General features: G+C 45.6%; 1 protein-coding gene and 1 long non-coding RNA gene across 2 annotated transcripts; one reads left to right on the forward strand and one right to left on the reverse strand.

The window, feature by feature from the left end:
- The first annotated feature begins 433 nt into the window (after positions 1 to 433).
- LOC310690920 lies at positions 434 to 1,914 on the forward strand. Its single transcript, XR_014518286.1, has 2 exons — positions 434 to 578; positions 699 to 1,914. It is a non-coding gene; the product is annotated as an uncharacterized lncRNA (long non-coding RNA).
- On the reverse strand, positions 1,633 to 11,826 carry LOC310690624 (keratin, type I cytoskeletal 19-like). Its single transcript, XM_083469975.1, has 8 exons — positions 11,039 to 11,826; positions 7,656 to 7,738; positions 7,226 to 7,382; positions 6,340 to 6,501; positions 5,744 to 5,869; positions 5,186 to 5,406; positions 3,684 to 3,706; positions 1,633 to 2,022 (listed from the first exon to the last, which is right to left on the reverse strand). The coding sequence occupies exons 1-8, from the start codon at positions 11,597 to 11,599 to the stop codon at positions 1,886 to 1,888; spliced, it is 1,470 nt and encodes a 489-aa protein (XP_083326101.1). The 5' UTR covers positions 11,600 to 11,826; the 3' UTR covers positions 1,633 to 1,885.
- Positions 11,827 to 12,935: the final 1,109 nt, after the last annotated feature.

The following is a 12,935-nucleotide window of genomic DNA, read 5'->3' on the forward strand; positions in this document are numbered from 1 at the left end:
CAATTGTTTATTATAATAAGGAGCAGGTACAGTGGTACCTTGGAAGCCGAATGGAATGTTCAGAAACCAAGGCGCAGCTTCCGATTGGCTGCAGGAAATTCCTGCAGCCAATCAGAAGCCGCAGAAGCTGCGCCGGACGTTCGGGTTCCAAAAGAACGTTCACAAACCAGAACACTCACTTCCGGGTTTGCAGCATTTAGGAGCTTAAACATTCAAGTGCCAAGGCGTTTGGCTTCCAAGGAATGACTGTATTTGGTAGACAGCCTTTATGTTGCTCTGGCTTTTCAGCTAGCCTGGATAATAATAATAATAATAATAATAATAATAATAATAATAATAATAATAATAATAATAATAATATATCAGCCATGTGGCACAACCATTGCTGTGATTCAGAATTACACAGAGGCATGACAATGAAAATGCTGCTGACCTGTGCAAGGTTCTCTGACGTACCCCATTGTTCAAACTGACTTTCCCATTTTATAGACCTTGTTTTCCTCCAAGATTTTTATGTGCTGTTTTCTTTGCTTTTCATAAAACAAATAAGAGCACCCCTCACCTGCTTTACAGCGGGAGTTGTCTTTTATAAACTGGATTCTAGGATCATGGCCAAGAAGTAGAGTTGGCTTACTTCCCCCGCCCCCTCTTTGAGACAGGGGTGGGGAATGTGCAGCCCTAAGCCACATTTCATACAGTGATGGGAGCCCCATAGAGACAGGAGGAGAGTTGGGCAGGGGACCCAACCTGGATAGAACAATTGAAAGGCGGTGAGGCACTTAAAATTTTAATTTCAGACCATTGGCAATGGTGAAAACATGGAGTGGTTGGAGCAATGGATGGGAAGGACCCTCTGGAAACAATCAGTTCATGCCTCTGGGGCAAGATTAATCTATCCCTTCCCCCAGCATCTCATGGGGCGAGGAGGAAATGGCAGAGGGAAGAGAGAAGGGATTGGCGGAAAGAGGAAGAGAAGAGATGGCAGGCCACTCACTTTTGGCTCCACCCATCTCCAGAAAGATTTCCCTTGAGGGAATGTGTCCATTACAGTACAAAACACCCCCCTGCTTCAATAAACCATCTATTAAATCTGATTTAATCAGGGGGTTATAATCACTATATTAAAAAACCTCAAATGGTTATTACAAGAGATCCTAGGTCAATGAAGGGGGCATCAAAGTCAGTTCAGCTGTAGGAAATACGCAGTTTGTGTTCCATGAATGCAAGATGTTGAATTTCTTGGGGTTCAAATTTCAGTATGAAAGGGGGAGTTGGGTGGGACCCAGTGTGCTGTAGTAGCTAGAGCGCTGGACTTGGACCTAGGAGGCTGAGAGTTCAAATCCCCACTGGCCCTTGACGCTCACTGGGCAATCTTGGGTCAATGTCACTGCCTCTTAGCCTAACCCGCCTCACAGGGTTGTTGTGAGGATTAATTGAGGAAGGGGAGAACCATGTACACCCCCATGATCTCCTTGGAGGAAAAGGTGGGATATAAATGCAATAAAATAATAAGTAACTTCCTCTCCATCCCTTTTTTTGTGGTGTGTGTGGTTGATGTCAACAGAGGCGGCTGGCCCAAATTGCAAAACCCAGTTGCTTCATGGAGCTACCAATAAACACCCCGGCACGTGATTATTTGCAAAAAGAGCTTGAGGCAACCTCTTTATTGAGAGCGTTACAAAAACGTGCATCTGTCATGATGATGACGAGGAAGGCAAAGCTGGTGAGGGGATGCCGTTAAGAAAGTGGCCAAGCCGAGGCACACTTGAGTAAAGCAAGGAGGGGTGCATGCGTTTCTCGCAGTGAGCTGTGGGCGTCTTGCGGGCAGGTTTCTCCCCATAGGCGAGCACAGCTTTCGGAACCGGAGCGTCGTTCCTCAGGAGATTCAGAAGTTGCTGGTGGAGTGCTTTTTGCTGGTTGTGATGGTGGTGCTGCTGCCATAGCTGCCGCTGCCACCGCCGCTGCCGCTGCCGCCACCGCTGCTGCTACTGTGGTAGCTGATGCTACCTCCACCATGGGATCCTGAGAGAAAGAGTGGAAGAACGTATTAATGAAGGACACCGTGAGATGTTGCATACAACCTCAAATCCTCACTGGTTTCTAATTCCATAAACAGCGTGCCAGGGTGACCATTTTAAGTCAGACAGTAATCTTCCTTCTCTGATTGTCTACCCTATGCATGTCTACTTGGAAGTAAAGCCCACTACATTCAATAGGACTAACTCCCAGGTAAGTATGTACAGGATTGCAGGTTTTTCTTATACCCCCCACACCCCCAAAATCTTCAAACCAGGAGGAAATGTCTGGATCCCCGTGAGGAGGGACTGGCTGTGAAACTACTCTGCAAATGGGGAATAGGGCGTCTCCTAACGATTCTCGGGACCCTGAACAAACTACAACTCCCAGAATTCTTGGGATCGGGAGCCATGGTGTGTTAAAGTGGTGTCATAGTGCTTTAAATGTATAGTGTGAATGTGGTTTAGATGACCTCCCAGATCTTCTTCAGTTTTTTGCTTCCAAGATTGTGTATACCAGCATTCCTCAACCTTGTGCCTTCCAGATGTTGTTGGACTCCAACTCCCACCAGTCCAAGCCAGCATGACCAATGATCGGGAATGATGGGAGCCGGAGTCCAGTCATACCCAGAGGGACACAGATTCCCCATCCCTGTTAGAATAACTCAAATGACTCTGACAGTGTAGTTAGGGGCTGAGAAAATGGGTGGGTGAAGGAGTACAGACTGCTGTTTTTTTGCTTGTGTAACCTAGAACTCTCAGTCTCAAGAAACGAGGGTTTTACCCAGTTGCAAGTGCCTAACAAAGTTTTAAGGGGAAGTGATGTGCATCTGTGTGCTTGAAAGGTCTCTAGGTACTGTATAGAGAAGCTTCTTGGAGAAACAAGCTAGAAGAAGCAGTACAACTTTGAGACAAACTGCATATCATGCCAATGCAAGATTTCCTTCTAAGGCAAAATGCAACTTGGGTGGAAGGCAATTTTTGCTGTGACTGCAGAACTGGGGTGGAAAATTCAGTCCCCATTCCCCGTGCATGTCAGTGTCCTGACATACATATTCGATAGCAGCACCCATGCTTAACATATTGTGCAGTTTTGCTCCAGGACTGGGGTGGGGAAACTGTGGCTCTCCAAAGGCTGTGGACTTCAGCACACATCAGCCTCAACCCGGAGGGTCAATGGCAAAGGATGATGGGAGTTGTAGTCCAGCAACATTTGGAGGGTCACTGGTTCCTCACCTCTGCCTTAGACCAAACCAATGCTGCTCACATGGACTGATAAGAAATCCTCCACTATCTCAGCCAGAGATATTTCCCATCCCAAACCTTGAGATCCTTTCACTCAAGGGTAGACACCCTTCAGATGTTGCTGGACCACAACTCCCACCATCCTTGACCATAGGCTGGGACTGATGGGAGTTGTAGTCCAACAACATCTTGAGGGCACTATTTTGGCTGCTCCTGCTTTAACTGAAGGCTGAACATTTGAACCTGTGATCTTCTATATACAATGCATATATCTGACTATGGTTCTGCAGCTCCCTCTTGGGGCGTGTAGTATCATTAGCCTTCCAGAAACAAAGACCAGCATTGCAAGTCATCTTCTGCAGCAAAAGAACCCACCAGGACTCACTTCACAAATATATTTTATATGGCAGTGGGAATCCTTACCTTCCTTTGACCATCCTGTCATCCTGTAAAGAAGGAGGAAAAGAAAGGGCAATTAGTAGACGATTAGGAGCAATAGTAGTTGCCCTGGGGAATCTGTGTCCCCAGATGTGTCAGAAACAGCAGGACAAAAGATGCTTTGAGATATAGGAGGGCACCTTCTGATATGGCTGTCCATTGGGATTGCTGACCGCATGGAATAATGGATTTATTATAATGTGGGTAGTTAACAGAGAATGCAAAATGAATTGTAATGCACAATATTGCCCTTTCCCAAATTATGAAACTATTCCCTGGGAAAGAAGACATCAGCAAGGTCACAGCAGAGACATCAGGACAGGAAGAGCTGAAAATACCCACTCTCAGTGTTGAGATATCACAGGACATCACATCCCCAAAGTAAATCTAAAGTCAGACAAAGCTGAAAACTTTTTATGGTCATTGTTTTCAGTGAGGTAAAATAAGGTTTCTCCTTAACCCTCCCACTGGACAGAGAAGTGATGGAGCAATAGACAAATTTGCAGAGGAGAGGGTGATTGACAGCTGCTATCCATGGTGTGCCTCCATGGTTGGAGACTGTCATGCTTCTGAGCACCACTTTCTGGAAGCCACAGGAGAGAAGAGGGTTCTTATGCTTGACTCTTGCTCGCAGGCTTCCCACAGGCATCTGATTGGCCACAGTGCAAACAAGTTGCTGGATTAGATGGGCCATTTGTCTGCTCCACCAGGGCTTGAGTTCTTATGATGCAATGGGTGTCACTTCTAGTATCGCTATTGATAGAAATAGGCAACCTACACCTTTAGAATAACAGACATGGGGGCAGGCCCCACTGTCCATGGAGTAAGCAGCAGAAACAGAAAACAGGTCAGAAAAGCAGGCGCACCATTTTTCAATGTCTTAGGGATGACCTAGAATTTGCACACCTCTTCCCATTCTAAAAATGAAATTGACATCAATCTCAGCACTGATGTTTCTAAGAGGGGGGCCAATAAAATCAGGGCCATTTTGATGCATCACCTGGCCTTTGGCTTGGAGCCAATTTGATTCCCTCCCCCTCTTTCTTTTTTTCTTTTCCTTTCTCCTCCTGCAATGAGGCTACATTTCAATATTTTAATGTTTCAATATTTTAATGTTGTATTTTAATTTTGTTTTTAAGTTGTATTCATTCAACTTGTTTTTATTATTGCTTGTTAGCTGCCCTGAGCCCAGCCTTGGCTGGGGAGGGCGGGGTCTAAATAAAAATTATTATTATTATTATGATTATTAAAAAGAAATCTGATTTGTCACTAACTGGATACTCCAAAAGTTGCCACTGGCTCTCTAAGAGAACATCTATAAGATACACTTGATTTCAAGCATTTCTTTCTCATAATCATGCTTTACATTTGTATGGGGGAGGACCTTAAACACTGTTTTAGATGCACACCTAAAAACATCACATATGATGAAGCCTTTGGGAGATCTCTCCCCTTTGGTGGCTTATTCTGATTGCCCAGTTACGTACTTGGAGTCCTGGCCCTCCAACAGGTTGCGGTAGGTGGCGATCTCCTGTTCCAACCGTGTCTTGATGTCCATGAGCATCTTGTATTCTTGGTTCTGGCGCTCCATGTCGCTCCTCAACTCGGCCAAGTGCTCTTCCACACCAGAGATCTGGTTCTGGATTTGGGCCAGCTGAGCGCAATACCGTCCTTCTGTCTCTGCCAAGCTGGTTTCCAAGCCAGCTTTCTAATGAGGGAGAAAAAGCAGAAGATCCAGAAATCTACAAACACTGCAAACCGCAAACCTCTGTCAAAATGCTGATGACCAACGCTCTATCTGTCGGTGTTTCTAGATCTCATGAAAGTTTGAGTATCGCCGATTACTGATACTTGCAGGAAGTAACGGTGAGGGTAGCTCTCACTACCTACTTCCGTTGGGAATGTCTGTGCCGTTAAGACCTCTGGTTGGCCATGTTGGATAGACAAAATATGCCAACTAGCTATGCCATTGGAGTGACCCCAGCGTGGCAATTCGTAGGCCCTTTATCTGTCGGTCAACTTCATTCAAGGAAGTTGCCACATACCATGCTAAGCTGTGACTGCAACTCAATCTCCAGGCTCTGTATCGTGCGCCTCAGTTCCGAAACCTCGCTCTTGCCGCTCTGTATCTGCTCCGTGTGGGTGGCCACTTCGCGGTTCAGTTCATCAGTCTGAAAGAAGGAGGGTGAAAAAGTTTAATGCTGGGAATCTTTACAATGAAAAGGAAAAAAAATATGCTATAAGTAATACATACGCCAGACTGACAGTGCAAACCTATGAATGCCACACTGTGTTGAATGGGACTTCATCCCAGTTAAGGAGGTATAGTAGGGATGAGGAACCAGGGGCCCTCTAAATATTGATGGAATCCAACTCCCATCACCCCCAGCCAACATGGCCAATGGTCAGAGATGATGGGAGCAACACCTGGGTCTGCAGAGTGGAACTGTGTTAATACACATTTTCCTTTTTTTAGAGGGGGCCCTGAAAACCAACTCTCAGAAGGGTTTTTAGCAGAGTCCTCATTAAACTACAGTTCCTGAGATTCTTTGGAGGGGCTCAAGAACCTGAAAGTGATCTGTTGAACTAGGCAATATGCTTTCGGTAAAGCGACCCCAGTCCCTAGGAGAGAAGACCCTACCTTCGAGAAGAACCAGGCTTCTGCATCTCTGCGATTCTTGTCCGCCAGTTGTTCGTACTGCTCTCTCATCTCAGTTAAAGCTTTGGTGAGGTCAATTCCGGGCGCGGCGTCCATCTCGACGTTGACGGTTCCCGTCAGTTGAGTGTTGTACTCTTTCATTAGCTTGGTAGGGAAAGAAGGGAGAGGACATAGGTGAGGATTCCCCCAGTAGGCAACGGGTTGCACCTTTCAGCATTCTGCAATAAGTCGTGATGTACTTGGAAGCCTTGCTGTGTAGAATGGCCTTCATGAGATCAACAGCAAATGGCAACATGCAACAGGGCTGCGCACATTTCTGCTAAAAATGTGCAGAAAAATGGTTGGTACCCAACCATTGTTTCTATTGGTCAAGAAGGCCTGGCTTTCTTGCTTCCTGAAGGGGGAAAATAATTGTGGCCCTTTGTATTTGCCGCTCAGGGAAGGAGGTTTCTAGGGAAGGAGTAACCTGCCATGTGTGCAAGAGAGAAGGTGGGCGAGGGATTGTAAGCTTGTTGCAACCCCTCCCTCTGATCCACGACATTGATGCTGCACCCCAAGATGCATTCTGGTGCCATTTTGAAAGAGGCACTCTGTGCTCTCTTGCCAGTAGCTTTGTCAGGAATGGTCAGCTCATATGGTAAGTTTCATAATTTTTTTTGGGGGGGTGCCGTTGGTGAGCCCCTGCTTTGCCACTTGTGGGCCCCTGTTTATGAACTTCTGTAGGGATTATTGTCTTATGTAATTCATGCAACTTTTGTGTACGATGCTCACATTGAAAGGCAGACCCAACACCTCTTAATGGATGCCCCCAAACTGAATTGTAAAGTTGGCTGCAGTTTCCCTGCCCCTTTCTTTTTCCTTCACTCACCTCCTCGTGGTTCTTGTTGAGGTAAGCCAGATCTTCCTTCAACCCTTCGATCTGCATCTCCAGATCAGATTTGGACAGAGTCAGCTCATCCAGGACTCTGCGCAGACCATTGATGTCAGCCTCAACGCTCTGGCGGAGGTGCAGCTCATTCTCATATCTGCCGGTTTCAAAAAAGAAAAAGGAAAAAGTCAGCAATGGGTGATAAACATTCTCCAACAAAGTCTGCCACCTGTATTGCTTGAGATGTATTTCTTGAGGTCTTCCTCCCTCCCTCCCCTTCTGGTTTTCTTTCAGCTGATATTTTAAATACACCCTCCACCAAACTTTCTGTCCCTCACTTCCTTTCCTTTTTCCTTCATTCCTCTCTCACTTCCATTCCCCCAGTGAGAGACCTTGAATAGCGGAAAAACAGAATAGTGAAGAAACTTACTTCAGCCTGAAGTCATCAGCAGCCAGCCTGGCATTGTCAATCTCCAAGACAATCCTTGAATTGTCAACTGTGGCATGATGGATCTATACCAAAGGGACAGAGAAGAGAGGAGGGCCCATGAATGTTAGCAAACATTTTTCATCATCTGAGGATGCAATGGTTGTTCAAGTGGAGAATTGTCAGGGACTTAATTTGTGGGTGATCTGTACAGGTCATGACATCAACATTAGTGATTGTGAATTTGCATCTAGAGGGCAGTAGATATTCTAGACTGACATTAGTCAACATGGTGCCCTTCAGATGTTGTTGGACTCCAACTTCCAACAGCCCCGGTCAGCTTGGCCAATGGTCAAGCATGATGGGAGTTGTAGTCCAACCACATCTGGAGATCACCAGCTTGGGGAAGGCTGTTCTGGATGACTAAATTTGAAATTAATTCATACAAACTTCTTCAGCTGCCTAGGATTTTTCTGAGGAAAAACTACTTAACCTAATTTCTTTCCTGGCTTGTCTAAGCATCCTCCCATCTGGCATAGTGTGATCTGTTCCTTCTTTTTTTTTACATTATGTTTTTCCCCCTCAGAGAATTATAGTCTGGGACCCAACTGAGGCTCTGTTCCAACCTTTGCAATAAAGGATGTTCCACCCAAACAGTTGTCTGCCATCTTTTTCTTGGCAAACATCCAAGGGCAGTTTTATGTATTTCAGTAGAAGATGAGCCATCCGAATTAAAGTAGCAGACCCATTCCTGTACAGGTGAGCCCTTGACTGAATAAGTTTAGGTGCAGTTAATCTATAATGCAGTATAATTGACTGGCAGACTTCTTAATATTTCATTAAAATAAAATTATTATGACTTCCAGCCATATATCTAAGGGTATGGAGAATATGCAGCCCTTAGAATGGGATTGTAGCTTCTGGTATGGGGGGTAATGACTCCCCAAGGACTCTTTGAAATAGTCTAGGATGACATGGAATTCTACCTTAAATGATGCAAGAGCAGCGTTTAGAAGCTGTTCCTCCTGAAATGTAGTCGTATGAAATGCAAACTTTTTTCAAAAAATGGGTTTATATATTGCTTTAAAAGGCACACTGCTACATCTTTCATAAATGCAAAATTAATTATGGCTGTGATCCAGTGGATCTGGTCCATTGGATCTGGACCTGTAAGAACTGAGTTCAGACTCTGCTCAAGCCAGTCTGGACTTCAAGATCTAACAAAAGTATTCCATGCCCCTTGAAATCAATAGGAACTCCAGATGTTGTAGATTGTAACTTTCACTATCCATGACCATTGGCCATAGTGGCTGTAGCTGATAGAAGCAGACCACAACATTTGGAGGGCACCACATTAGCTGCTCCCAGGCTGGGCATTTATTGTGCAATTAAGTTCCACTGACTTCTGTTTTGCTGGACTTGATGCCCTTGGTATATTAATCTTAGCTCATCCAAGTCTAAAGGGAAACAAAATGATCTGCTCCACAGGATTGTTGGTGAGGATGAATGAGGGAGGAATAAGAAATGAGTTCACAGTGAAGCTCTAAACAGCAGTGTGCCTGCCCTCTTCTAATATTGGAGAGGGTTGTATTGGTCTTAACAGAGTTTCATAGGAAAATGATGGAGAACAGCAGAGACACCATTTCTCAGTGATAAGAAGTGGCAGATGACACAGTCAAGAGCATCAGTATTTTATATACACGTGGGAAGGTTTCCAGTTTGGGGCATGTTTGAATAGACACCACAAAAGCAAATATCAGTGGCCTGAATTGGGGGTGAGGATTCTGTGGTCCTTCGGTTGCTGTTTCCATTGGGCCATGCTGGCTGGGAGTAATGGAGAATGGAGTCCCTCAACATTTGGACAAAAGTGAATGACAGAAGGGAGACCTTCCTTCCAATGACATCCTAAAGCAGGAATAGCTCACCTAAAGCAGGGATAGCTCACCTCCTGCTCTTGAATTACAGCTTCCACCATCCCTGACCATGCTGACTGGGGTCGATGGAAGCTGGAGCCCAGCAACATCTCAACCGCCACAAGTTCCCCACCCCAGGACTAAATAGAGCCCCCTGGTTTTCCCATCATGGACCATTCCTTTAGTTTATTACTAATAAAGACCTAGTGAAGTGAATAATGCAAGCAAGTTATCAGTTTATTAGCTCCAAGGAGCAATGGTGGGCACAGACTAGAAATTTAGGGTCAGTTGCTGCTTCTGCATGCTCACCCACTGATGACTGCAACATCCCATGTTTACTTGCATGTGTAGTGAGGCATCACAGAGCAAATGTGTCAGAGTCTTCATTTCCCCTTAAACACAATGCTTCTCAGTGGGATTCATTCATTAAGTGATTGGTTTGTCACTTAGCAATAAGGCATCAGGCTGCACTCAAACAAGTGCCAAACAGCCATACATTTCTATAACCCAGTCCCTCGGATTTTATGGGGCAGTAGCTGAGTGCCTTGGGACTTGTACACAGTTCCTTTCCTTCATTGCTATGTAACCACAACCACCCTCTGCACTATTCAGAATAAAATATAAAAGATTTGCAGGTCTGAGGGCTTAAGCCAACCCAAGGCATGGCATGAAACACACCCAGAGCCTAGGCTGCAGATAGGGTGATGGGTAAATCCCAGGTTACAACAGTAAATTCATTGAATAGATTGGCCAGTACCATAACAGTCTCTACTCCTGTACTTTTAACATTAGTCTCATAGTCAGAAATTAAGGTGGTGAAGCTTTTCCTAACACAGAAGTGAAGTTTTCTCCATGACTTATCTTCTGGTTCAGTACTAAAGTTAGAAACTTCAGTAGTTTATTGCAGCAAAGCTATGCACATCAGAGTGAACGACTAGTCGCTGTTTGCTTTTCTGTCTCACAAACAGCCTAATTAAATTAGTCTGGGCTTGGTCCTAAACACTTTTAATCATGTCTCGCTATTTTTGTGATGTCCCTTAACTTCATTTTTTCCCGAATCAGTTGCGTTTATCAGTTGTTGTTGTTGTTGTTGTTGTTGTTGTTGTTGTTGTTGTTATTGATTTAGCATAATAAAAACAATTACTTCCACAATCCAAATCAGGAATTGTACCATAGATTCCTGCCAAAAGATGGGTTGTAAGCATCATAGGAATGATGATGATATCTGATACATCATGATTAAATTTGCCATTTTCTACAGCAACAAAGTATTGGAAGCTTCAGAAAGCCATCTCTCATCCCTGGCATATCCTCCTCGTGAGGCTGTGGACTCTCCTTCCTTGGAGGTTTTTAAGCAGAGGTTGGGCGGGGCTCTGTCATGGATGCTTTAGCTGAGATTCCTGCACTGCACCGGGTTAAACTAGAGGACCCTCAGTGTCCCTTCCAACTCTACAATTCTATGAATGATCTTACCTTGTCACGGAGGTCCTCAATGATCTTGAAATAGTGGCTGTAGTCCCTGGATGGGCTGGTGGGAGCCTGCTTCATGTGCCATTCTCGGATCTTCACCTCCAGCTCAGTGTTGGCTTCCTCCAGAGCACGCACCTTGTCCAGGTAGTTGGCCAGGCGGTCATTCAGGTTCTGCATGGTAATCTTCTCGTTCCCACTCAGGAGGCCTCCATCGCCGCCGCCGCCGCCACCCCCGCCCAAAAAGTCCCCAAAGCCATAGCCGCCTCCACCTCCAGCACCAAAGCAACTTCCATAGCCTCCTCCAGCACCAAAGCCACCGCCGTAGCCAAGACCACCACCAGAAACCAAGGAAGTGCCATAGCCGCCTCCTAAACCTCCTCCTATCCCACCTCCTATCCCACCTCCATAACCACCTCCTACTCCAGAAGAGACATGCCTAACGGAGGAGGAAGACATACGGCCGCCACCTCCACCATGGATGCTGGATGATCCAAAGCGGCCAGAGGAGATCCCACCACCCAGACCACCACCGTAGGAGGAAGAGGAGCTCTGATAGAAAGACATCGTGGCAGCAATGAATGGAAGTTCAGCTGTGAGACTGTTACTCGGCTTGGCTGAACATGGAAAAAGCTGGCCTTGGCAGTGTCAGCCGGCTCCCTTTTATACTCCTCACGGGGCGTGTTCTGTCCCACAGCAGAATACACCCTGCTGAAACCACACCCTCAAAGGTGAGGCTCCGTGAAGATGATGTGCTGTCTTTGAAATGCAGCCACTTGTCCCTTGGTGGGCTGCCCCCTCTGTGTGTGTGTGTGTGTGTGGCGGCTTCTTAAAAACCCAGTTAAACAATGGAAGTTTCATTCAGGGCGCCTCACTGTTATTTTTAGGCAGTGCCAAGTGTGCAGATCACATTTCCCTTCTTTTTTTATACATTTAACCGGGGGGGGGGGCAACACTGTCTGCAGCCACGCCTGGCCTCATCTCATATCGGGATTAATTTATTATAATCAAGCATAATAGCCACAGACACACACAGCTTCTTTCAGGAATGCCTTTCACTTAAAACACTTTCCCCTCCCCAGAACGTTTAACAAGCAATTCACGATTCATTTACTTTGCTTCCTCGCCCCTTCCCATCTTAATTGCTGTCAGGATTGTGGAATAATAGAGTTGGAAGGGATCCCAAGGGACCCCAACCCCTTGCAATGCAGGAATCTCAGCTAAAGCATCCATGACAGATGATCATCCAAGCTCTGCTTAAAAACCTCCAAGCAAGGAGAGACCTCCCCAAGGAGACCTTTCCACTGTCAAACAGCTCCTACCATCAGAAAGTTCTTCCTGATGTTTAGTCAGAATCTCCTTTCTTGCAACATTAAGCCATTGGTTCATGTCCTACCCTCCAGAGCAGGAGAAAACAAGCTTGTTCCCTCTTCCACGTGACAGCCCTTGAGATATTTGAAGATGGCCCTCATATCTCCTCTCAGTCTCCTCTGTTCAAGGCTAAGCTTCAACCTTTCCCCATAAGCCTTGGTTTCCAGACCCTTCGTTATCTTGGTTGCCCTCCTCTGCACACATTCCAGCTTGTCAACCACCTTCTTAAACTGTGGTGCTGAGATCTGGACACAGGACTTTGGAGATAACACCCTCTGCTCTGGAAATGCAAAACATAGTCTTCCAGGAATGCCCCATGGTAATGACTGGAGGTGGTGCAAGAGCCCATCATTTCTCTTCTAGGTAATCTTGTGTCTGAGAAGCTCCAAGAAGATAGTTTGCAATGAATTAGTTTGCTTGCCTCTTCCTTCTTCAGGGTTTGACAAACAAATTCAAATGTTTTGCCTGAGATAGATGAAAATTGCAAATGGGAAATGATAGAGGGCACATTTTAAAAGGCACTGAATACTTG

This window comes from Podarcis liolepis, assembly GCF_965112155.1.
Source record: "Podarcis liolepis genome assembly, chromosome: 13".
In the NCBI taxonomy this organism is placed as follows: domain Eukaryota; kingdom Metazoa; phylum Chordata; class Lepidosauria; order Squamata; family Lacertidae; genus Podarcis; species Podarcis liolepis.

Excerpts from the sequence above, each read along its gene's own strand:
- LOC310690624 (XM_083469975.1), bottom strand. The coding sequence starts at position 11,599 with ATGTCTTTCTATCAGAGCTCCTCTTCCTCCTACGGTGGTGGTCTGGGT. Across the intron at positions 7,383-7,655 it reads GCTGATGACTTCAGGCTGAA|ATATGAGAATGAGCTGCACC; the intron begins GTAAGTTTCTTC and ends TGAAACCGGCAG. Across the intron at positions 5,870-6,339 it reads AAGCCTGGTTCTTCTCGAAG|ACTGATGAACTGAACCGCGA; the intron begins GTAGGGTCTTCT and ends TCCTTCTTTCAG.